The following is a 25053-nucleotide window of genomic DNA, read 5'->3' as shown; positions in this document are numbered from 1 at the left end:
TTCCAGTCCCAGTGTCATTGTATATACGGCACCTCAATCTTGTTGGTCACCACCTCGCTTGCCATTTCCGCCTTGTTTCCAGCAGACCATTCTGTGCATCCAACCATTCCATAGCTTCTTCCGTGGTTTCGAAAAATAAGGTCTTGTTTTTGTGAAATATTTTCAGTTTCGCCGGATACATGAACATATATTTGTAGTTTGCCTCACGTAATCTTCTCTTAACCACTCAAAAGTTCAGTTGGCGTCTTTGTACCTGAAGTGTATAGTCTGGGTATGCTTTTATTGCTGCTGATGCCCTCCGGATCTTGCCTCCTTTTCGGAAGTGTTCCACGATCTTCTGCTATCACTCTCACGTCTTGTCACAGAAGGGTCACATCCACTTGCCGTGCGTCGATCTTGTGTTCGAGCAACTTTTTGAGACTTGTCATTGCTGCTTCCAGTTTGGTTTCCCAAGTGACCTTCAGGTCTGCTATTGCTTGCAAGATCGTTTGTTCGCTGCTAGATGTTTCCGCTTGTGAGCTGCTCTTTGCTCTTGGCTTTATCCATCTGTACCGGTGTTCTGGTATATTCTTCCATAGTAGGCCGTTTTCCTTTCATTTTGGGTGCTTTGCCTCCCATCCCTGCATCAATTGGTGTGCTTGCCTGCGGTCTCGGGGGTTCCTGTGTCTTTTTCCTGGACTTGCGTTGGCTCGGTGGCACTTGGTTTATGCCTAGGGCACTTGACTGTGCCACTGTGGGCTAAGGAGACGCACCAAACGCTGGTGGTTTAACGGAGTGCGTTAGCACAGTGTGCCTCAGTGACTTGTTCACTTTGTCTCCCTTTTGCCCTTCAGTTATGGTGATGGACTGTGTATTGCTTCTGGCCCTTATCCTATCTCACCCTCCTAAAGGTATAGCGATTGGCCATCACCAGTGGTTCCCGTCTTACGCACTGGCTGCCGGATGTGGGGGCCTCTGTTGGATCCGCCCATAGTGTAGGCACTGGCAGTGTGTGTTGTGAGGGGGGGACCTAGCCTTGTATGCCAGCCTCTGCCTCACCCCCCCGGGAGCTTGGTGTGTTACTCAGCTGTGCCTTCGTCTGTTCTTCACTTGAGTTGGCCGGTACGGCGGGCAGCAGGCTGTTTTGTTGATGTGTGCAAAAGACGTTTCCGGCAGGTCCCTCACAGGAGCCGACTAACTTCGCCGCAATGTGGGGCCATTAATGTGAATCCGTGCGCACTCAGCCTTGGGCTGGTAGGCTCATCTAAGACGGATGACTTTCAAGGCGGGTGAGTGCCTCCGTGTCACACAGGTCCAAACCCTTCGCTATTCCTGGTGCAAGCCCTTCGTACGTATCACTCGCTGCCACTGTTAGGGAGAATTCTCTGTTTAGGCTGAATTTCCTAACCTAGTGAGTCCCCCAGCAGCTTTGCTGGATTTCTGGAGTTTGTTTTTTTCCATCCTGCCAAGAGTGAGACTCTCTTCCTCCCACTCTTGGACATGAATGTCTGTAATTCCTTTGAATGTCAATGTGTTCTATGGGCTATGGGGTCTTTTACTCCATAGGGTCTCATATGTTTTTCTATGTGTGTTACACCGCACCCTACGTGCCGTAGCACTGGGGTGTCCTAGCGGACCTCCACCATAGACTCCATACCCGGGGACTGACTACTGTCTCCCCGGGCATGTAAAGTCACCATTGGCTTTACTAGACCTAAATTTACTAACAGAACTAGTACAAACCATCTTATTGTGGACGTACTAGTAGGGGTAATTCGATTACTCCTGGATCTGTTACTTGAGGGGGCACTGTCCCGTCCCCCCTCGTCGAGTTTTGGCTGGTGGCAGTGGAAACTACTTGTTATGTTCGACCCCGAACATAACCCTATGGGATTCGTCCCATTGTCGGAGATTGACCCTTTTTCTCGTCAATCTCTAACGTACCACCGGTCTACTTATCTTAAATAAGTTTATCGGATGGTATTTTCTACCAGAACTCGGTTTGTAAAATGGCGTCTGTGTTCGTCTCTGTGACTCCTAAACCAAAGGTCGAGCCCTTTGTTCCACTTTTGGCGGGCTCTGTACAGAGACCCTCCAAAGTAGTGCCATTCTGTCTGGGTTACCACAGGGGTGTGGGAGGGGGTTTAGGCACCCTGGACCGAGTTGCCTTGCCAACTCCGGTCGCACTCTGGAGTGATTGGCCCAAGTGGTGAGCCTTCCCGCTCACCACTTAGCATGTGTTGATTGACAGCTAGGCTGAATGAATGGGGGTTTTCTGCATAAAAGCAGGGCTTTTGGGACTGGATCTTCAGAAGTCGCCACAGGACCTAAGAATCCGACGAGGGTAACGCTGAGCCGACCGGCACGACGACACCTCCGGTGGAGCCCTGCGGAACTGACTCACCACTTCCCGACGACAGGAGATCTCCCTGCCAGAGAGTCTCTTCCCCTGGCTGGTGGGAACAACCAGTCCCCTTTGCTTTTTATTCGCCTCAGGACGCAGTGGTCGAATTGCCCATGCAGAGCACCTCAGCAACCGGATAGCCACTACCCCTGTACCGCGACCAAAAGGTGGTGCCTTGTGACGGAGCACTCCGCGGCTGGTCTCTTCCCTGGTGGTGCACCGGACTTCACTTTTCTTCGACGACGAGATCATCTCTACTCTTGGCAAAGACCCGATGTGCATCCACCACCAGGAACAACTGCCCCAGACGGAACTGCCCTCCACAACAAGGTACCGTGTCCGCCTGGCTTCCCTTTCGATCGGTTTGAGTGAGGTGTCTTAATCCTCTCCGTTCCGTTGGGTCGCCTCCAAGCTTTTCTCATTAATTGTTCTGAACTGGTTCAATCTGCCGATAACAATTTGCTGCAAAGACTTGAATGCATCTCCAATAGAGACTTTTTGGGACATATCGCCTTGCCTCTCTCCAAGTGGGCCTGGCCTCTGAACTTTATGATCTATTGTGATTCTTGCCTTCCTGCCTTGCATTTTATCCGCGAAGGATTGAACTGTGTTGATTTCATAACCTGCCTATCTTTTTCTCTCCCGTCCTAACTAATGTTCGAGTGTCATCTAGGTTGAGGTATACACCTCTGTCTGAAAATAAGTGGTACCAGTAGAACCTAGACTTGTCGAAATATTGCTAAGGGGATTGATCGTTTTCTTCTTCGTAGAGTAATTGTTTGATTTGTTTGCCGTGATAGTGCCATAGTGTTTTTCGTAGATGTTTTATTATAAATACATACCTTAATATCTTTACACTATGCCTCGTTGCGTGTTTGCTTGTCTTGCTGTGAAGAATTGCCCTATTTTGTATACTCCACATACTGCTCAACTCTTCTTGAGGGAAGTCTGACTGCTCAGCCACAGCTACCAAGTGAATCTGTGTAGTACAGACTGCTACTAAGTGGGTTCACCGCCAAACGCCTGTAGTCCTAAATCTTTTGCAGTGGTCCCAGAGGGAACTGCACAGGTTTCCGCCTAACAGCCACTCCCTCCGCTTTGTGGATGGGCACTCAAGTTAGTTCCTGCAATGTCCACTATTGCCTGTATTGTGCATCCCACCTCCCGCCTCACTTTAGCACGGGCACGCTCATTCGGCGGCGTTCTGTTGTTTAGTGCGTTTATGGGGGACCTTACGAGCATTACTTATGTTGCACCGTGTTGCATGCCATCCGTACCGACAGCTGTCCTAAACACATAGCAGTCGCTGCGCTTCACGCCGTTGCCCCATTCACGGCTGGGAGAGGGGATTCAGCATCAGGTCCGTCGGATCCCCCTCACATCCGATAGTTCGCCCTGCTGGCTTGCGGGTACGCGATGCGCGTTCCTTCCGATGAGTCAAGCCACATCTGTATTCAGTGCTTCATGTGCACCGCTGTTCATCCGGTGTCGGCAGCCAACTCGCACTCATCAGCTTTTCCTGACTGACGGTGTTGTCATTTCGATTCCGTTTTATCCGATGCGCTGTGCTGTGTGGGCTACAATGTATCCCGGTCCTTTGTTCTCCCAGGCGGCCATTTTGTGTGGGAAGCCGTGAGCGTTTCGGTAATCCTGAAGTGCAATTATATTAGTCCCACATGGTCGGTTGCAAACCTGGCATAGCGCATTGTGTGCCACACAATCTTATATGGCTGAACCTTCTTTTTCAAGGATAATTGCATGCAATCTGCCCGCGGGCAGTCTAAGGATTCAATAGGATCTGCCGGAGCTCCAGGTCCTTCCAGCCTCTTACATGGCTAGCTGGCCACGTCCGGTGGGAGACGCATTTGTGGTGGGCTGGCAGTGTCCACTCCTGTACACGTTTCCGCCAGTCCCAGTCATTCCTCAAGTGATCAGGAGGTTGAGAAAGTTTGGAAAACATGATCCTAATGGCCCCGGATTGGACCCGGATGATGTGGTGTCCAGAAGTTCTGGACATGTCCATCTTCCCTCCAATGCATCTTCCACATAGCGAGGGCTTTCTCGAACGAGAGGAAGGTTGGGTTCTACTTCCAGAGGTCAAGACACTCTGCCTTCATACATGGTTTCTGAGAGGCTGAGATACAAGGATTGGTACCCCCCAGATGACAATGATTTTGCTTTCAGCCACAAGGCCAGCAACGAAGTCCTTGTACCGCTGCCGTTTGAACTTATTCTGCAGCTGGTGCAGGGACAAGAATGTAGACCCTTTACTATGCAAAACACCAGAGGTGTTATCCTTTCTACTCTACCTAGCCAATCTGGGGCTCCATGTTGGGACAATTAAAAACTATTTGACAGTGCTTTCCATCTTTAAGCGCTCGTCTGAAGAAACTTCATATTTTAAGATACCACTGGTGATCGAATTTCTGAAGGGACTCACCAATGTGTTCCCTCCTTCTCTTTTTCAGGTTCCTGTTTGGGACCTTAATCTTTCTTGAGTGTGCCATTTGAACCACTACATTCATGTCCATTGAGGTTACTAACGTTCAAGACCATTTTGTTGGTAGCACGAACTTCAGCCTGTAGAGTGAGTCAGTTGCAGGCACTATCATCTAAACCACCCTTTACAGTATTCCACAAGGACATGGTTGTCTTGAGGGGTAAGCCTTCATTTTTGTCTAAGATCATTTCAGATTTTCATGCAGGACAAAAGATTGTGTTACCCACTTTCTATCCTCCAACTCATCCTGGCAAGGAGGAAGAGAGGTTGCACCGATTTGATCCACGTACATCTCTAAGCTTCTAAATTTCTAGATTGTCCAAACTTCGTCTGGATGATCAACTTGTTATAGGTTATACAGGTCACAAACTAGGTCAGGCTGTAACAAAGCAGACCTTATCAAGATGGACTATTCTAGCAATTTCAGAATGCTACAGGCTGGCGGGCAAAGATGTTCCAGACGGTTCTGCAATTAGGTGTTACTATTAACATTTGTGAGGCAGCTACATGGTCTACAATACACATTTTCACAAAGCATTACTGCCTTGATTCTTTCCTGAGACTGGATGGAAGCTTTGGAACGCTGTCCTCCATTATGTTAATGTAAATCCCCTGTTCTCTGTACAATCCCCTATTTAGTAAATAACAATTTGATGCTGCATCGTTGTGACTTATGCTCCACCCTCCTTTAATTAAATACCCTGGGAAGTGACGCTGCTTGATAATGTCCATGCCCCAATGCTCTTTAAGCACATATTGTCAACTCTCCCTCATTCAATTGTATCACTCGTCCTGGATTAATTCTACTCTACCAGGAGACCAAATGCCTCATCTCGACTTCAACAAACCCCCTTGCCATTCAGGTTCATTCTCCTTGGAGACCCAACTGGTTGAGAAGTATGTTTGAGAGCAATAATGGTTGCTCCCTGCTCGCCTTCTGTGAACCTCAACTAAACGCCCCCCATACCCCTTGGTACCATGGGAAGGTGGTAGTCTTCGAAAAGCTGCTGCTAACTTTCAAAAACCTCTTTCTTGGGAGGGTCCAACTTCAATGGGTGCTTGGCATAAACTTTGAAGACCCCGACCCATATTTTGAGGATATGGGGGGGGGGGATATCCATGAATCACTCATTGAATTAATAGCGGAGGGTTTACAGGTGAGTGGGTAGCAGATGCTCTTATTCTCCAGCATGGGGTCTGGCATGGATTCACATGCTCATGAATATTCCCCGTCGTCAGGCTGGGAATCCTCGGTAAAGAAAAAACCAGTATCAGTTTCGTCTCTGATCTGTCTTTCGTAGTAATAACCAATCACCAATCACTGGTCTCTGCGTCATACTGACCACAGCCAATGACTGGCTTCTACCTAAGCACCGCCTCTGGCAGCCATCTTCAGATTTTTACCGCACGTTCATGTGTTGGGAACCTCGTGCTATTGCTCTCGAGCGTTAGTGCTATTTTTTCACGTTTTTTCTCAAAAACTTTGTTTTTTCGGTCAAAAGAGCCTCAAGCTCCACCGACTCTCCATCCGATCAACGGGGACCCGTGTCGGATTCGTCTGCGCCCCTCGAGGGTGAAGATTTCGTCGAGCTACGCTTTTGGAGGACTCCAGAAAATTCTCAGGCCTGGACATGGCCCAGGAGAAGGGAAGCTCGACGCCCGGAAAGCTGTTCAGGATCTGCCCTGGATGCCAGCTCCAGAACGTCTTTAAGGAGGACGAACACTCCTTTTGTCTCTACTGCTTACATGAGGACAAGACGCACGTGGAGAAGGACTGTGCGTTTTGCGGCAACATGTCGGAGCGGACCATGAAGGACCGCCATCAACGTCTCGCCAACTGGCTGGAAGGGAAGAGCCCGTCAGGCGAGAAGAAGAGGAAGAAATCCCAGCGGTCCAACACAAGGCCAAGCACCGCGAGTCCGCTGGCACCGGGAGCGCCGAACGGTCAGGCTCTACGGGCGCCAGGGAGGGCGCACCCTCCCCGGCACCTTCAGCCACGAGCCAACGCTCTGGGTCGGGTAAGAGGAAGGGCGAGCACCCGGCGAAGCTCCTGGAGAGGCCCCGGTCGAGCTCGTAGGCCCCATCGGAGGGGGAGCGAGGCAGTGTCCCCCCCCCCAAGGATAAGGCGGTGAGCGCACCTAAGGTGGTGAAGGCCTTAATCCATCCGGCCAAGCCCTCTATCGATACTGTCGCGGCGGCCCTGGCTCAGCCTGTGGAGGCTACACCAGTGGTGGCGACCTCGGGGCTCAGAGTCTCCCTGCCACCTCGGAGGGAGTCCTCTTTTGTGCCCATCGATAGGACCCCCATGAAACGCCCGGCGGGGAAGAAAAAGGGGGGGGCAGGGCGTCGTCATAGATTCAGCCTCAACCTCAGAGGAAGAGCTGATTGAGGTCTTAAGCCACGGCCTTGGCGTGGAAGAAGACCGGCCCGTCGGGATGGATCCCGACGCAGGCGACGACGACATTGTCGAGGGTGCCGACGGGGCCCCTGATCGCCCGTCGGATTCCCCTCTGCCAGTGCCGCAAGACAACTCTGCGGCCATTTTGTTGGCTATACAGTCCTTATGTTCAGAGATAAGGACGAGACTACCGTTGCCGACGGAGGAACCTCTCCCGTCGGGGGGATCCTGAACCGGGACCTTCAGGTGCTCCCCCGCCCAAGAAAAGGAGGATTCACCCTCCACCTCCTTTTCAGCCGTCGCGCCCCGTCCAGCCCTCCTCCCCGTCCACCCGAGGGGATGATACGGGGACTGACACGGCAGCGACGGGTACGGACGACGAGGTGTACGACGAGGATCTACCGTCGTCACCTCCCACCAGGGCTTCTCCGCCCGACGAGATTGGATGGTTCCACTCCATGATCGCCAGGGCATCCGAGCTTTTCCAACTCTGCCATGAGGAGAAGAAAAAGGAAGGATTCCTTTATCAACGGCGCGAGGCCAAGAGGAAGACGGTCCTCGCGGTGCCTCTACTGGACGACATTTGGGATGAGGGCCTCGCCCTCCTCAAGAACCCTTCCACGACGCCAGCTAGAAGAGACCAGTACGAGAAGAAGTACCGGGTCCCGGACGCGGCCCCCCTGTGCCTCCGGGCGCAGCCTACCCCGGACTCCGTCGTCTCCGCGGCGGCCAGGAAGAAAGCGGGGGGGTGGGGGTGCGGCCTCCACATCGACTTCCCCACCGGACGGCGAGGGAAAGAAATTGGACGCTATGGGACGCAGGGTCATCTCGTCGGCAGCGACGACGATTAAAGCGGCCAACGCCTTGGCTATCGTGGCCCGCTACGACAGGGAGTTATGGTATAAACTGGCTCCCCTGCTGGACTTCCTACCGGACGACAAGAGGGCGGATGCCCTGGAGATCCTACAGGAAGGCGAGGTGGCGTCGGACCACGCCATCACTATTGCGACGTAAATCGCTGACACTGGGTTTCGCCAGTTGGGCAACGGCGTGTGCCTTAGGCGGCGTGGATGGCTCAAGGCTACGGACTTCCGTCAAGACGTACAGACCAGAGTCCTGGACATGCCGTTCGATGGGAACTACCTGTTTGGGAAAACAGTGGACGATTCCCTCCAGGCCATTAAAGCGGACACTGAGATGGCCCGGGCCCTTGGGGTTCTGCAACGACGGACGCCCTTTCGGAGCAGTGGAGGCAAGGGCGCCTCCAAAGGTTCCGGCGGCGGTTTCTCCACCTACCGTCAAGCGGCCCCCTCGTCATCTCAGGAGGCCTACAGAGGACGAGGCAAGTCTGGCGGACCCCGCCGTCGTCGCCAAGGAGGTCAAGGCGGCAAAGCCTCGTCGAAACAGGATTGAACCGGCCGTGGGGTCGGGCCCCCACCGAAGCACCCCGGTGGGAGGCCGGCTGGCGAGCTTCGTCAACGTGTGGGAGTCCATCTCCACCGACCGTTGGGTGCTGGACGCCTTAGCCCGGGGCCACGCGCTCGAGTTTCAAAGAAGGTGCCCGCTTGTCCCCCCTGTGGCCAGGAAAGAGCTTCACGTCCCTCAGCTTCTCCTGGAGGTAAAGGCGATGCTCAGGAAGGGCGTCATCGAACTCGTCCCAAAGAGGCTTCGGGGCTCCGGAGTTTACTCGAGATACTTCCTCGTGAAGAAGAAGACGGGAGGATGGTGCCCCATCCTAGATCTGCGACGGCTGAACAAGTTCATCAAGGCGCAGAAGTTCCGGATGACCCTCCAGCACGTCCTGGGGCAGCTGGAGGAAGGAGACTTCCTGTCGTCGTTGGATTTGGAGGATGCCTACTTCCATATTCCCATCCTAAAGGGGCACCGAAAATTCCTCAGGTTTGTGGTCCAAGGGCGTCACTACCAGTTCAAAGCCCTCCCCTTCGGACTACGGTCGGCACCCAGGGTATTCACCAAGTGCCTTGCACCGGTGGCGGCGCAGCTGCGCCGCGAGGGGATCCACGTCTACCCCTACCTGGATGACTGGCTCATCCGAGCCAAGACGAGGGAGCTCGCCGTGGAACACACGGCAAGGACCGTCCAACTTCTCTCGGTCCTGGGATTCTCCGTGAACTACGCCAAGTCCCACCTGGTACTCGCGCAAAACGCACTGTTTCTGGGAGCGAAGCTCGACAGTGTCCCTTCTGGCCTCCCCGTCTGAGGAAAGGACCAGGTCCATCCAGGGCAAGGTATAGCGGATGTTGGTTTCCGACGCGGCCAAGCTGAGGTCCATCAAGTCCCTCATCGGAATGATGTCTTCTTGCATCTACCTCATTCCCATGTGCAGGCTCCGGATGCGCCCGTTGCAGGAGTTCCTGGACGAGCGCTGGATCCAAACGACGGCCGGCTTCGAGGAGAGGATCACACTCGACGCGAGTTTCCGCCGAGCGGTCCGGTGGTGGGGCAACCGCGCGCATCTGACGGCGGGCATGGCCTTCCAGACCCCAGACCACCAGGAGACAGTGACCACGGATGCCTCCCTGGAAGGGTGGGGAGCGCACACCGAAAAACTGCACGCGAGAGGCCTTTGGCTCCCGACGGAGAAGTGCCTCCATATCAACGTCCTGGAGCTCCGTGCAGTGTTCTGGGCCCTCAGGTCCTTCCTTCCGTCCCTCAAGGGCAAGGTGGTGAGGATCTTCACCGACAACACCACCACCATGTTTTACATCAGGAAACAGGGCGGAACCAGGTCTCCAGCGCTGTCCAAGGAGGCGCAGGACCTGTGGCACTGGGCCGTCGCCCAAAGGATGTTTCCTGGTGCCGTTTCATCTGGCAGGGATAAAAAACACCATCGCCGACTCACTCAGCAGGGAGCTGCGCTCGTGCCACGAGTGGGAACTACGGCAGGATCTAGTGGATCACCTCTTCCGACGGTGGGGCACACCCCAGATCGACCTGTTTGCGACGGCGACGAACTCCAAGTGCCGGAGGTTCGCCAGCAGGTTTCCCCAGGCGAGGAGCATGGGCGATGCCTTCTCGTTACCCTGGGAGGGCCTGTTCCACTACACGTTCCCTCCTTTGCCACTGCTAATCCGGCTCGTCAACCAGCTCAAGAGGTCACGGTGCAGGATGATCCTCGTCGCACCTGCGTGGCCGAGGCAGATATGGTTCCTGGACCTTCTGGACTTGTCAGCGTCCCCGCCAATCAAGCTGCCGGTGGACGCGGATCTACTCTCCAGGGAAGGAGGCGCCATCCTCCACCACGACCCGAAATCACTGAACTTGCAGGCCTGGCTCCTGCAGCGCTAGAGTTTGGAGGATACGACATACTGGCCAACTGCAGAGGGGTTCTTGCAAAGGCCAGGGCGTCCTCGACTCTTATATGCTATGGACACAAATGGAAGAGGTTCTCTGTCTGGTGCCACGCACAGAAGATTAACCCTCTATGGATTACGGCTCCCCAGGTGCTGCCGTACCTGCTGACGCTGGCCAAAGCTGGACTGGCACACGCGTCCATCAAGATTCATCTTGCTGCGATCTCCCGATACACCAGAACCACGGGCCGGACGTCCTTGTGGTCTCATCGTCTGGTGAAAGAGTTCATGAAGGGACTGTTCAGATCGTTCCCGCCGGTGAAGGCGCCGGCCCCGGCGTGGGAGCTCAACGTGGTGCTGACCAAGCTCATGGGACCTCCGTTCGAGCCTCTGCACTCGGCCCCGTTGAAGTTTCTGTTGTGGAAAACAGCGTTTCTTGTGGCCATCACCTCCGCACGACGGGTGGGAGCGATCCAGGCCCTTTCCTGCAAGGCCCCGTACTTGACTTTTCACGACACGAGGGTAGTGCTCAGGACGCACCCCTCCTTCATGCCCAAGGTACTGTCGGACTTCCATCTCAACGAACCCTTGGTGTTGCCTGTGTTCTTCCCGTCGCCTTTGTCGCCGGCTGAGAGGACTTTGCACTCGCTGGATGTGGCTAGAGCGCTGAAGTTCTACGCGGACCGCACGAAGTGTTTTCGGAAGACGTCACAACTCTTTGTGAACTTTGGACCTGTCAATCAGGGGAAGGCTCTCTCGAAGGCTTTCATTTCCAGATGGCTCTCTGGCTGTATCATGTACTGTCATCGGTTGGCAAACCGACCGCTGCCTGGCCGTCCGAGAGCCCATTCCACCAGAGCGATCGCAGCTACCACGGCGTTCCTTTCTGGTGTGCCCCTGCTGGACATATGCAGGGCTGCTACGTGGAGGTCGACGCACACCTTCACGAAATTCTACTGCGTCGATCGGGATTCCAGGGAGGAGTCCAGGGTCGGCCAAGCAGTGCTGCGCAACCTGTTCGCCTGAGGTGAGCCTGGTGAAGGAGGTAAGATGCTTAATGTTGAGTTTGATGTAATGCTTAATGTTGAGCCTTTGCCACCTCCCGTGGTTGTGCATGTGTGTACTGCTATGTATTCTTTATTCATGAGCATGTGAATCCATGCCAGACCCCATGCTGGAGAAGGAACAAGTTACTTACCTGTAACTGTTGTTCTCCAGCATGGGTCTGGCATGGATTCACATGCGAACCCTCCCGCCTACCCCTCTGCGGCTCTTCACTTGGTCATACTGCCACTTCACGTGCTTCCAAATCTGAAGATGGCTGCCAGAGGCGGTGCTTAGGTAGAGGGCAGTCATTGGCTGTGGTCAGTATGACGCAGAGACCAGTGATTGGTTATTACTACGAAAGACAGATCAGAAACGAAACTGATACTGTTTTTTTCTTTACCGAGGATTCCCAGCCTGACGGGGAATATTCATGAGCATGTGAATCCATGCCAGACCCATGCTGGAGAACAACAGTTACAGGTAAGTAACTTGTTCCTTTTCTAAGCCAGGGAATTTGCTCCAAAGAAAAAAGTGTGTAAAAAAAAAAAATACCCTACGCAAAAATAAACGATTAGCACAACCCTACTTCACACCTCCTCACCATCATATTAAATAATCTTCCTCGCCCACACAACTCCATGGATATATTCAATGGTACCAAAACAGGAGTGCATATTGAACCTTTTAATCAGTGCCTTTACTAACTTTGGCATTTGTTGAGATTCGGGAAACCTACACCGCTGAGTGTTATGTTCTTATTTTTAGGGCATAGTCATATTGTGGTGTTAACCCAGTCTGGTTATGGCGTACGACCTTTAATTTGTTTTAATTTAAACATTTTTTAGAAGAAAAGTGAACTGCTATTTTCTGGACGCCTGATCTTTGGATTGTTGCACTTTTAAAAAGAAGGGAAACGAGTGATCCTGAATCTTGATACGTTTTTCTCAGATAATTGCAAAATTCGTGTTAGTGAACATTCCACAATGCTTGAGAATACAGAGACCATCCTCTGTACTGCATATAATGCAGAGGCGCATTAGACCACAATCGTTTGGGAGCGCCCAACCAGTTTCACTGTCTTGTTCCAAAAATAACAATACATTTTCATTAACCAGCAGAAGGCCATAAATGCATGTTACTAAACTGTTTTTCAACTTGGAACCTAAACCACTTCAATGGAGAAGTGCATGTTTGGATCTCACCTAATAACTGTGCCCTAGTCCAACACAATCTCCATATTTGCTCTTTGCTAAACCTACATAGAAGAATGTATTCGCCCCAAAATGGAAAGCTTTAGCAATGAGTCAGAAATATAGACTTTCAGAAAGTCTGGGGTACCTTCTGTATTGTGCAATGGAAGCTACACATCATTTGTGATACATGTCCATTGCGCAATACCAGGATGGACATGTTTTTGTGAAGGAGCAGTGCATCAAGGATGGGCAGGAAAACTAAATGGGGTAAGGAGTGGTTTGGGTGATTGTGTGGCAGGATTTCTGGTGGTGTTCCTGATGAGGACCGCAGGGCCGGTGTAGGAATGTGGATTGAAGCTGCACCGGTGGGGGGGGGTGGTGGTCGTTTCGGAGGGGGTGGAGGGGGGAGTCTGGCAGAGGGGAAAGGATGAGGGGCAGTGGAAAGGAGGGCTATGTCACCGCAGTGGGAGTTGCATAAATGGATCTTTGAGTAATGATCACATACAACCAAAAAGACCACCTTGTCGAGCAAAGTTATAACCTTAACCAAGTCATCACAAAAGTTTACTCCCCTAGAAAGGGGTCACCTGAGTCCAATCATCAAGAGCACTAACCACACCATGATTTCAGGATATCCAGTGACTAGGTAAATAACTCATATGTGTAAGTGCTGAGAATACTGAAACTAGGGAATGGCTTATGCTCTTGAGGACTGGACTTGAACACCCATTTTATGTATTTTGGTCCTATAAAGCACACCCCTATCTAGAAACCATCTTTTAAGTGTACAAGTTTTGGTTGATCTTGCTGTGCTCTGATTGCAGGTAAAAAAGTTCAGATGCGTAAGCCAGCGCCAGGAATTCCTGATGCAGTTCCTTCGCGGAGGAGGGCAACACCCATCAATCCTGCCAGCACTATAAAAAAGAGCAGCAATGCCATCTCTCAACGGCCAATCAAAGACCGGCTAATGCATTTGTTGGCACTAAAGCCGTATAAGAAAGCTGAACTTATACTACGATTACAGAAAGATCAGCTTTCTTTGCAAGATAAAGATATGCTGGACAGCCTCCTGCAACAGGTCAGTGTTCATTGGCAATGTTTTTGCAGGGGCAACTAAAACTTGGTTGCCAAATGTGATGCCCTTACTGTGTCTCATATGATATCTGGAATTACAGGTGGTTGTCTTCATATTTTGAAATGTGTTTTAAGATTTTTACTATAAAGGAATGGCACCCACTGGGCATTTCTTGGTTTATTTAAGCAATGTGAGTGTCTGAGATTTCTGATCTCGAACATGACTCTCACCCATCCCCATCCTGTCTTATAGTGCTCTTGCCCTACCCTTCACTTTGTCATACTATGGCCATTAGGTACCTTGTGCCGCTATGATCTGAGATGCAAGGTCCCCTTTATGACCCTTTTACACAGTTGGCTGTGTTGATGCCAGTACCTTATGGTAGTAGTCTCGATTGTAGTGCGGTACACCCCTGTTGTGGTGGTGTGCAAATCCTGTTCAGATGCCAATAGCCAGAATGTATTCCTAAAAATGAGTGTTGCAGATGGATTTGGGTTGTTTGCCTGTAACGTAAAAGTGTGCGGCCGAAAAGACTGTAGCTTACTTGACCGTTGCGGTCAAACAACCCAAAGCAAATGCCTCCCTAAACAAACCCTGCAAATACCCTCCTGGTCCCCTCCCCCTTTACTTACCTTTTGCTTTGGGCGGCACAACTCGTTGTGTGCCGACAACTCCCTGCGACACCGGTTATCTTCACTTACATGCTTGGAAACTGGTGCCGCAGGGTCCTTTTCATAAAAATTAAAACAATTTTTTTTACATGGGGGGGGGGGGGATCCCCTATGCGGGGGACATCCCCGCAACCCCGAATCTGAAAATGCCAAACATGAGGACCGGGGGACACCCCCGCAACTAAAATGTCAAACATGGGGTGCAGGTGACACCCCCGCAACCACTGCTACTCATGTTCGGTATTTTCCCATTCGTAAGAATGGTAGACCTTTTTCAGTCTTTTGTACCATTCGTACTAATGGATACATTCTCTTTGGACTTTTTCGTTATAGATGTTGCAATGTATGCTCATGGCTACTGCCTGCATCGGGGAGGTGGTTCCAGTTCCCAAAACCAGATATTAACTGTTTGTTCACATTTGTTCTGAGTCCGCATTTGGGTCTTTGAAAAGGGCCTATGGTCCTAGGTGATTGGGTGGTCACCAAAAACTTAGAGCCATTGCAATCCTGTGATTGGTTGAATTTTTTACTGTCCTTTGAAATTCTTGTTTATACAGAGGGTTTGCATCATTACCATGTATAACCTGGGGAAAAGTCAAAATAATAGAAGCAGCCTACCTGAAAAATCGTGAGGAAGATCTGCTTGCCCCCGCACTCATTCAAGAGCTGTTGACGGTGAAGCTCTGTCCCAATATTTTCAGTAACCAGACTTGCACCAACTAGAGGAAACTGAGGACTAGATATAGCTTACTCACCAGTCAGGCAACACAGACTCGGACCCTGTTCTGCCTCTTCAGTTTTGGTCCGCATAGAGAAGAACTGGTCCCCAAGAGCACTGGAAACAGACAGCCAGCACTTGTGTGACTGCCTCGGCTGGATACGCTGCTTCACCCGCACTGAACCGTGCAGCTATACAGTTCCACAGCGCCAACTGTTCTAGTCTTCGACTCAACGGCATCAGCACCTATCCCATTAAACTGAAGAGCCTTCACCTCGGCCTGGTTGCATTTGTGGTCTTAACAACCGGCAAATAGTCCAAGACGTTTGAACCGTGAGGTTTGCTGAACTTGCATTGCCTTCAGAAAAGCATAGTTTTAGCAATGCAAAGTCCTATCTGATAGATGCTGTACTGCTCCCCAATTATACAATGTCCTCTGTGAATGAGAAGCTGTTTTTAATCCCTGATTATTCAGAGAAACTAACTTTTGTTTAAGTGTATACCCTGCTAAATATTAAACTTTGTACGCTAAGGTCCTGATTGACCTTGGACTTTGCAATTGCCCTAACAAGTAGGATCACATCCTCATAAATCGTCTCTGTGACACCCTTGGTGTCATGGACCGTGCACTGGCCTGCCTGATCACCTTCCTTTCAAACTGACCTTCCCAAGGGCTATTGGGCCCTTTCCTCTCCGCCACCTCACTCTCTACCTGTGGTGTCCCTCTGGGCTATATCCAATCTCTATGGCGTTTCAATATCTCCCTTGGCCCACTTGATCCCCATCTTCTCTCCTCACTTCTAGTGCTATGCTGATGACTCACAGCTCTCCTTTAAGCCCCCCCCCTCTACCTCTCTCGTACCGGACTGCTAACGATCTCTGCCTTAAGTGAGTTCATTCTCATTGTGACTCCTGCTCCCTGCTTCTCTCCCGCTCTGGCCGCCCTCCTTGGGCCCCCTCACCTCACCCTCTTGTGAGGCAAAAAATCTTGGAGGTCATCTTTGACTCCTCTCTCCTTCTCCCCTCTCATCACAAACCTTGCCGCAAAGGCATACTTCCAGCTCCACCACCTCAGAGGCATTCTTCCTTTCCTCACCTTCCCCCAGAAACTCGATGTCTCCAGAGCTCTGGTTCCCTCTAGGCTTAACTACTGCAACAGCCCCTTCAATCTGCTACTTTCCTCCCTGCGCCCTTTTAAACTAATCCAGAATAGGGCTGTAGGACTTGACCTTGGCATTAAGCCCAGGGACTGCCTTTCTCCAGCACTAACATTTCTCCACTGGCTCCTGGTGGCTGCACGAACAATTTCAAGACCCTCTGCATCAGCCACAAGGCTTTCCGGACCCCTGCTACATCCAACTTTCTCTCCCTAAATACCTCCCTGCTAGAGTCCTTCGGTCCTCTAGCTAATGTCCCCTTGCTACTGCGACTGGCGCCTGGTCCCCTATGTGCCTTACAGTGGCCAGGCCCCCCTCATCCAGTCTTCCCCAGCACCCCTTAACCAGCACTTTCCCTCGGGCATCTGTCTCTGACTAGCCTAAATCTGGTCCTCCAGTTATCGCACTAGTTGACCCCTACCCCCGGTTTTCCCTCAGCACTTGCCCTGCCTCTGGGGTCCCATCCCTCCTGCAATCCCCCGTCCCCTCTTTTTCCTAACCCAGCCTTCCGCCTTGTCCTGCCCCTCCCCGCCCCGCACTTATCGTCTCTGCACTTCCGTGGGCCGAATATCACAAAGCCTAGTAGGACCATTTACTCTTTCACCCCTGGCCCACCCTCCGGTCCTCTTTTTTTTGTCTTGTGGCCCTTGAAACACTTGTGTATAGGTGTATTACAAATGTCCAATAAATGAAATAAATCACAACCCATGACTATTTGGACTTTCTGAAACTACAATTACGCACCTGTAGCCTCCACAGCCTCTTTACTTATATGAGCAGGGCCCAATTTTTCCTTCATGGCAATGATCAAGGCAAGCTGAGAGAAATTTACTCCGGTCATTGGCAGGCGTTCCGGGCAGGGAATATCTGGTAGGCTACCAGGGTTGTGGCCAGCGAAATGTGCTAAATTGAAGCTGCAGAACCTTAATATTGTGAACCTTTAAGCCCAATGTGTATGAATTGTATGCTGCATGGAGCTATGAATTGTGAGCTTGGGTTTAGCACGCTTATAATATCCACCATGACCAAAATAAAGTCCTTGAAGGCAACACAGGTTCACATTAAAACAAGCATGCACTGTCACAGGCCGAAATACCCCTCCTTCTCCAGCATTGTATCTTTCATAGATTCACATGCTGTGAATATTCCCTAGCGGCAAGCTGGGAATCCTCGGTTACCTTTTTTTTACTGTTGAAAGAGGTTTGGTCCATTTTGTATGGTATTGCCCTCTTTATGGGTGCTTTAGGCCCCATCCAATGGTCGCTGTGCCCATGGCAGACGGGGCACGATCGACATCACCTTCCGCCTCCATTGCCAGCTGGCAGTCAAGCTCCTTTTCGATAGTCGTCCAAATGGCTAAACTGCAGGAGAAGCCAGAGAAGCCGCGGGCAGAGAAGGCTGAGCTGCCCAAAAAGGCCCAGGCGGCACAAGATAAGTCTTTGTCAACGATAGAGCTGGTGGCGGCTGTTCTCTCGAAAGCTAAAGTGGCTGACCCTGAGAAGGTAGCCCCACAGTGCTAAAGGTTTCCCTCCCTCCGAGTCCGCCGTGCTGACTTTGATAAGGTCTGCCGGCATTCCGGAGAATGGTACACCCCCTCATAACCTGGTTCCAGCCCCTCGGGTTGGAAAAATGGGGACGGGAGGGGGCAAGGAAGCCACGGATCAGTCCCAGGCCGTGGCCCAAATATGGAAATTCCGTCCACGGATGATGAGCACCTGGAGTCCATACACACAGTCCACAAGGACGTGGAAGAGGAAAGCGGCTGCAGGGCAGTGTTCCAATCACACCAGTTCCACCGAGGGATGTGTCTGTCTCAGCTTTGTGTCGGAGATCCAGACGAGGATGCCACAAGGGCCTATTCCAACGGCCCGACCAACTGCCGACTAAGAGGAAGCGCCATCCGACACCCCCATTTCAGCCTCCACACCCGTGTCGGGCCCCTTTGTCTCCAGCAAACCCCCAATGGCAGATTACGTTGTCTGCGGCTCTTCTTGTTCATACTGCCACTTTATGTGCTTACCAAATCTGAATATGGCTGCCAGAAGGGGCGTGGCTTGAAGCTGTGGTGCACGGCATGGCTGCCTGAGAGCTCCCGCCCTAGCCTGACAACCAAGAGAATAGAAGCGGTTAAAACGCACGGTTTGAAGCACAACTCCACGCCAAAGCAGAGTGTAGCATGGAGAACGGCGCAACAGAGTGAGCTTGCATGGTGGCCCCCTCCAGGCACACCAAGCCACGCCATGAGGTGGCCGGTCACCTAACAAAGTAGGCAAAATGGCGGACGGGGTCCGACTCACCGGCGTTCCAGAACGGCGGGAAAGAACTGAAAGTTGGCCGAACTGAAAGTTGATGAACGCCCAATGCAGCCCTGAACAGACGCCGATGCCTCTGCCCCACATGGGGACCTCTAGTATGCAGCATTATCCCTCAGGCGCTCCAACAGAGGAAGCATACCAACGCTGCAGCAAGTACAGAAAGGGAGAGAAGTCCCCCCATGCAGTCCTGCAGCAACGCTAATCGGACTACTCCGATAACTGTCAGGGTGGGGCGGACACAGAGCTCCAATTAACAGCAGCGGAACCCGCAGCCCGCAGTAGCCCTAACTGCACCAGCACCCCAGACGTATCCCTCCTGCTCCAATCCGGAGGCAGAGGGTCGGCCCTGATAAAGGCAAAGGTGGCCGCCAGTCCCGGATTACAAAACCCTGCTAGCGGCCCAGGAAAGCCCCAAAGGAACACAAACCGTGTGGAGCGACTGCCAGCCGCCGGCAACTAGGACAGGAGGGACAGCGCAAAACTGCAGAAACCGCATGCAGAGGCAGTCTTGCTTGCCGGAGGGGCCAACCTCCACTTAACTCCACCTCGCTGCTATAGTCGCTCCAACCCAGTGTCCAAAGGGAGACTCGCTGACCTGCTCTGGGAGCATTGGCATCCACCTACGGCAGAGAACGCGAAAGGAGTGCAGTGCGGTCTCTCCTCATTGCACCAAGCTTTGCGACACCAATGGTCACAAATCTCTGCCAGGGGCTAGAGCTAACCTGGCAGAGCACCGGCCACTAAACCAGCACAACCCTCAACTAAGTTAGTTTGGGCTTGGAAGGTTCCAACCAGCGGTAGGCCTCTCTCCCCCTCCCACTGCCCCTCAGCCACGCTGGGAAATACAAATGTAGCCGGGATGTAGAGGTAAGCTCCAGGCATATTACCAGCTGCCTTAGAGCCCCTCTTAACATTGCGGATCGTCTTCGCCGAAATCCCATCTAAATTTGAATTTATATTGAAGCACGTTGCCTGTTATAATCTGACAAGCTACCCACCTCATTTGCCTGCTGATTCCACGTGCACATTGCCCGTGTGCAGTTCTTAATTACCAAAGTCTGACTGTTTAGAGCATTCTAAGATGGCCGCTGCGCTTTGTGCTGGCCGCGCCTGACCTTGTCCTGAGTGTATGCCTGACTGCATACTAGCTACTGCTGCCTTTGGATTGGTTGCAATCAGCAACATAGCCTACCACCTATTGCCGACAGGCGAGAGCCGACCAATGCTTGGTAAGGCCAGAGAGAAGGCCATCCCCTGACTTAGCTCACCGAGCGTTACCGGCGTGTTACGCCAGAGCTGGTGAATCCCTTCTTGTATGTGGACCATCTAACTTTAATTCAAGGTACAGCTGTACATGTACAGTTCACCCAAACTATGCGCCCGGCTATATTTGCCATACCATTTACAGACTTGCCCTATACATGTGCTGCCAACACCTACTGTCTTTCTACATGCCAGGCTATAAGCTCTGTAAGACCGCGACTCCCGCGGAATCTGCTGCCGCTGTGATTAGTGAATGATTAACTGCACTCTGTTTAGCCTCACTGTATTTAATCCAGCCCAACTAATTACACCGTATTTGCGAACGCCTACTGCTTACATCATTCATACACCAGATAGCCCATTCACCCCAAACCTGTACCCGTGCACCGCAAAACATCTACGCATATGTATGTAACATGGTAGATCTGCCAAACCCACTTAGCCTTGCCTGCAAATAGTCATCAGTACTATCGCCTTTACTCTATTATGGGTGATCTAAATACAATGTGTGCTTACAAACAGACAATAGTCCCTTGCACTTTACTTGGCACTATTATTACTGCGTGATCCTATCACAACCTGTGTGAATTTCGAGCCAGTAGCCTCCGCTGCATTTTACCCTGGCATTATTTAATTTGAGTGATCTACTAGACAGCAGCCCCATGCTGCATGTTACTTTGATACTATTTTAGCTTGTGTGAACTTCTAGTCATTCGCCTTTCGTTGCATTTTACCTTGCCATTACTTTAACCTATGTGATTTGTTAGACAGTAGCCCACATGGCATTCTACTTTATTATTTTAGCTTGTGTGAACTTTGTCTTCAAAATCTTAGAACTGTGCACCCACAGGTCTACATTTATGACCCTAATTCAAGGTCCCATCCTGGATTTTAGCCTACTAGCACATAGACCTCACTTAATTTTACCGCCTACCTAACACACATAGCCCCCTTGCATATGCCATGTACCTACCACCGTTCTATACGATTCTACTAAGGGCTCTCCTTCATAAAATCACCCTGCAAGATTAATACCTCCCACCACCATCACTTGCACGCAACCCCTCCAAGCAGACTAACATGAGTACTAGACCTTGCACCCTAATACAGAGGAACCTTAAACTATGCGCAAGACTCCCTAGACTGTATGACCCTCTACCTAAAAAGTGCCTAATAATGGCACTACCGGTCCGTGCAAAACTAGCCGACGCCGCCTTCAACTCAATAGTAGACTCTTCCGAGAGACTACTACGACGCCGAAATGCATTCACAAGGTACTGCCCCCAATCAGTTCAGCCGACGATAAAAGGCGCACTCATAAATGCACGCTCTATGGTCCCCACGCAACAGAGATTGCAGACCTACTACAAAATGAAAACATGGACTTCCTAGCCATTACAGAATCCTGGCTCCACCCCACAGCTGGTCCAGCAATTATGCTAGCCATCCCAGATGACTATACCCGCCTAAGACTAGATCGTACCACCTCTCGAGGCAGAGGTCTTGCCATAATATACAAAACTAACATCCCATTGAAACTCACTCCACCTCATAGTACAGACTCTTGTGAAGCCCTTACCACCAAGCTAACTATAACCAACACACAGTCTGTAGCTATCCACCTTATTTACTGACCCCCAGGCCCTCTAGGACTCTTCGAAGAGGAACTAACAAACATCTTATCTAACAATGTGAAAAGCTCTTCCCAGAGACTTGTACTAGGCGATTTTAACTTGGGACTCAATGACCCTCCAGACTGTAATGCCACTCAAATCAATAATTCCTTAGAGGAATTAGGATTCACCCAAAAGATTACATGTCCTACCCATATGAAAGGTAGAACTCTTGACTGGATTGTCGAGCACAATTGCCCAATCACGGTCCTATCCATTATGCCCCAGCCTGGGTGTGACCATCATCTGATTATGCTCTCAATAGAGGCCTCACATCCTCTGCTTACCGACAGTGCAGCCCCAGCAGTCCCCACTAGAAACAAAAGAAACATTACCTCTGAAAACCTCATCCCCCTGATCTTACCTACTCTTAATTCTATCCCAGATCACATAGACCCATTCACCATGGTAGATTTGTATAACAGTGATGTTATCATCCCTTGATGCCATAGCTCCGCTAAAGATGAGCAAGAGCAAACACGTGAATACCTGGTTCCCTCAACAATTAAAAGCAATTAGACAAGAGGAACGTCGTTGTGAGGAAATATGGAGACTTGATCCATCAGAGACTAACAAGAATAATCTAAGTAAGCAATCGTCCCTCTACAAAAAAGAAATGATCTCCGCCAAACAAACTTCATACAACCTCTGAATTACGCAAGCTAAGTGTAATACTAAAGAGCTTTTTGCAATTCTGAAAGAGGTAGAATCTCCTATCCAAACTCCAGACTCTTGCCTTAAGGATAAAAATTGGTGCACAAGCATTCAGAATGCCTTGGCTAACAAAATTACTACCTTGCAAACCAAGATTAACCACAAAAAGGACACCCTTCTCAATATCTCTAAAGCTAGCAACAGCAAGCCACAGTGACGCATTCCATCTTGACCCCTCCACATGAGTCCACTCCACACTTTAACTTCTGCAAAGTTTCCATCAAAGGGGTTGAGAAAGTTATCCTTGCTCTCAAACAGTCGAACTGCCATGGCGACTTATGCCCAGCACAACTCATAAAAGATGCAGCTCGCAAACTTTACCTTTTATCACCAAATTAATAAATGCATCCTTCACCTCAGGCATGATACCCAACAATCTGAAACAGTTCTGGGTTCTCCCACTCCTCAAAAACCAAAACCTCGACCCTTCCATTCCTACAAACTACTGCCCTATTACCACAGTGCCATTCCTGCTCAAAGTCCTCGACAAAATGGCATACTTACAAATCCAACAATATTTAGAACATAACGAGCTCCTAGGAATCCGGCAGTCAGGTTTCAGACCTCAACATGGAACCAAAACCGCTGTGGTCGGCCTCAAGACCCAAATAGATGAGTTGAGAGACGCAAGACAGCACTACTGCTGTTCCTTGATCTCTCAGCAGCATTTGACTTAGTCGACCATGGGATCCTGTGCAATCACCTTGAGTCGGCCGCCCACTTCTCCCAAGAGGCAATAGACTGGATTCAGTCCTTCCTCAGTAATAGAACAATGCAAGTATTCTCCCCGCTAGCAGCTGCTGATCCTACGCCCGTTACTTGCGGCGTGCCACAGGGCTCTTACATCTCCCCTACCCTGTACAACATCTTTACAAAGCCCCTTTTCGATGATTTCGATGGTCTGGGTATCACCTACACAAACTATGCTGCTGATACCCAGATTCTCATCCCATTGACAGGGGATTATGACAAGGATTTGGCCTTTGTAAAGAGAGTGTACCTCATCACCCAGGCATGGAGGGCCTCACATGGACTATGCCGGAATGATGACAAAACAGAACTCCTCATTGTTGGTACAACAGCTAATATCAACAAACATGGTCAAAACTACTCATCATTTGAAATTGCCAGCAACATTATTGCTGTGGCCAAGGAGGTAAAAACTCTTGGCTTCTACCTAGATTCCACATTATCATTCAAAAAACAGGTAAACTCAATGGCCTCCGCCACTTCCTATACCTGCAAACTTATCAGAGCAGCCAAACCATTCCTATCTTCTAACAACTGCATTACTCTGGCTAGAGCTCTGATCCTATTCAAGTTGGATTATTGCAATGCCCTTTATGTAGGTATCAACAAATAAGATTAAAATCTTGCAAAATAACGCTCTAAAAGCGGCCCTAACTCTCCCGAAGAAAGCCCACATCTCAGGCACTAGAAGATCTGTCAACTAGCTCTCCAGGAAAGATAAAATCGTCCTTAAATCGGTCTCTTTGATTCACAAATGCCTCCACGACTTGGCCCCTCAATATCTTATAACGAGATTTACTAGACAGCCATCCTACCACCCTTCCAGAAAGGCCAATGCCAACCTACTATTAGTACCAAGATTCAAACGCACTTTGACCGGAGGGAGCAGCTTCCCTGTCAAAGCAGCATTACATTGGAACTCAATACCGCCTTCCCTAAGGGAAGACCTTCCTTATTTACAATTCAAGACGAGTCTCATCCAATGGATTAAGGATCACGATAACTAATGCACTGGCATTCCTTTCGCCCTGCTAATCTGATATAACTTAAACTTCTAAATTGTGAATTTTGTATGTTATTATATGCATAGTGTACTATTGTAATCACTCTATCTATATGTAAACTGTCCTGGATAACCTTTACGTTGGCACCTGCTACCTATGTTGTCAATGTGTCCTCTATTGTAACCCTATGCGACGCTATCCAATATGTTCTATGTAACCTAAGCTATACAATCCTCTTGTTACTCCTGCGCCTTGCTACCCTTGGGTTATGTGCGCATTACAAATAATAAAAACAAAGAAAGAAAGACTGGGTCCCAGATAGGCAAGGCAAGTAAGTTTGCCTGGTGGGCACAAAAGCACTGACATTCAAACGCCACAGAAGAACCTGAAGAGCAAACAGATTTTATTGAGAAATAGTTTAACAGAAAGGAGGTATTCTCCAGCATGGGGTCTGGCATGGATTCACATGCTCATGAATATTCCCCGTCGTCAGGCTGGGAATCATCGGTAAAGAAAAAATCAGTATCAGTTTCGTTTCTGATCTGTCTTTCGTAGTAGTAACCAATCACTGATCTCTGCGTCATACTGACCACAGCCAATGACTGCCATCTCCCTAAGCCCCGCCTCTGGCAGCCATCTTCAGATTTTTACCACACGTTCAAGTGTTGGGTGTCCTCGTGCTTAGCTCTCGAGCTTTTACTGCGTGTTTCGTGCTTTTTCAGGTGGATTTTCACATTTTTTCGGTTAATCGAGCCTCAAGCTCCACCGTTTCTACTCCCGTTAATGGGTACCCGTTGCAGGATTTTCCTACGCCCCTCAAGGGTGAAGATTTCGTCGAATCAACCTCTTGGAGGATTCCAGAAGATTCGCGGCCTACT

At 50.4% G+C, this 25053-nt stretch overlaps 1 protein-coding gene across 3 annotated transcripts in view; it reads left to right on the top strand.

The window, feature by feature from the left end:
- The window catches only part of ELL (elongation factor for RNA polymerase II), an 869801-nt gene that overhangs the window by 175503 nt on the left and 669245 nt on the right, over positions 1–25053 (top strand). For all 3 annotated transcript variants that reach the window (XM_069649283.1, XM_069649285.1, XM_069649284.1), the window contains one exon: positions 13660–13913. In XM_069649283.1, coding sequence (XP_069505384.1) covers positions 13660–13913 — 254 coding nt within the window. The remainder of the gene's footprint in view (positions 1–13659; positions 13914–25053) is intronic.

The sequence above is a fragment of the Ambystoma mexicanum genome, chromosome 1p, assembly GCF_040938575.1.
Source record: "Ambystoma mexicanum isolate Mex_15411 chromosome 1p, UKY_AmexF1_1, whole genome shotgun sequence".
Classification (NCBI taxonomy): Eukaryota; Metazoa; Chordata; class Amphibia; order Caudata; family Ambystomatidae; genus Ambystoma; species Ambystoma mexicanum.
This window is presented reverse-complemented; position numbering and strand designations above follow the sequence as displayed.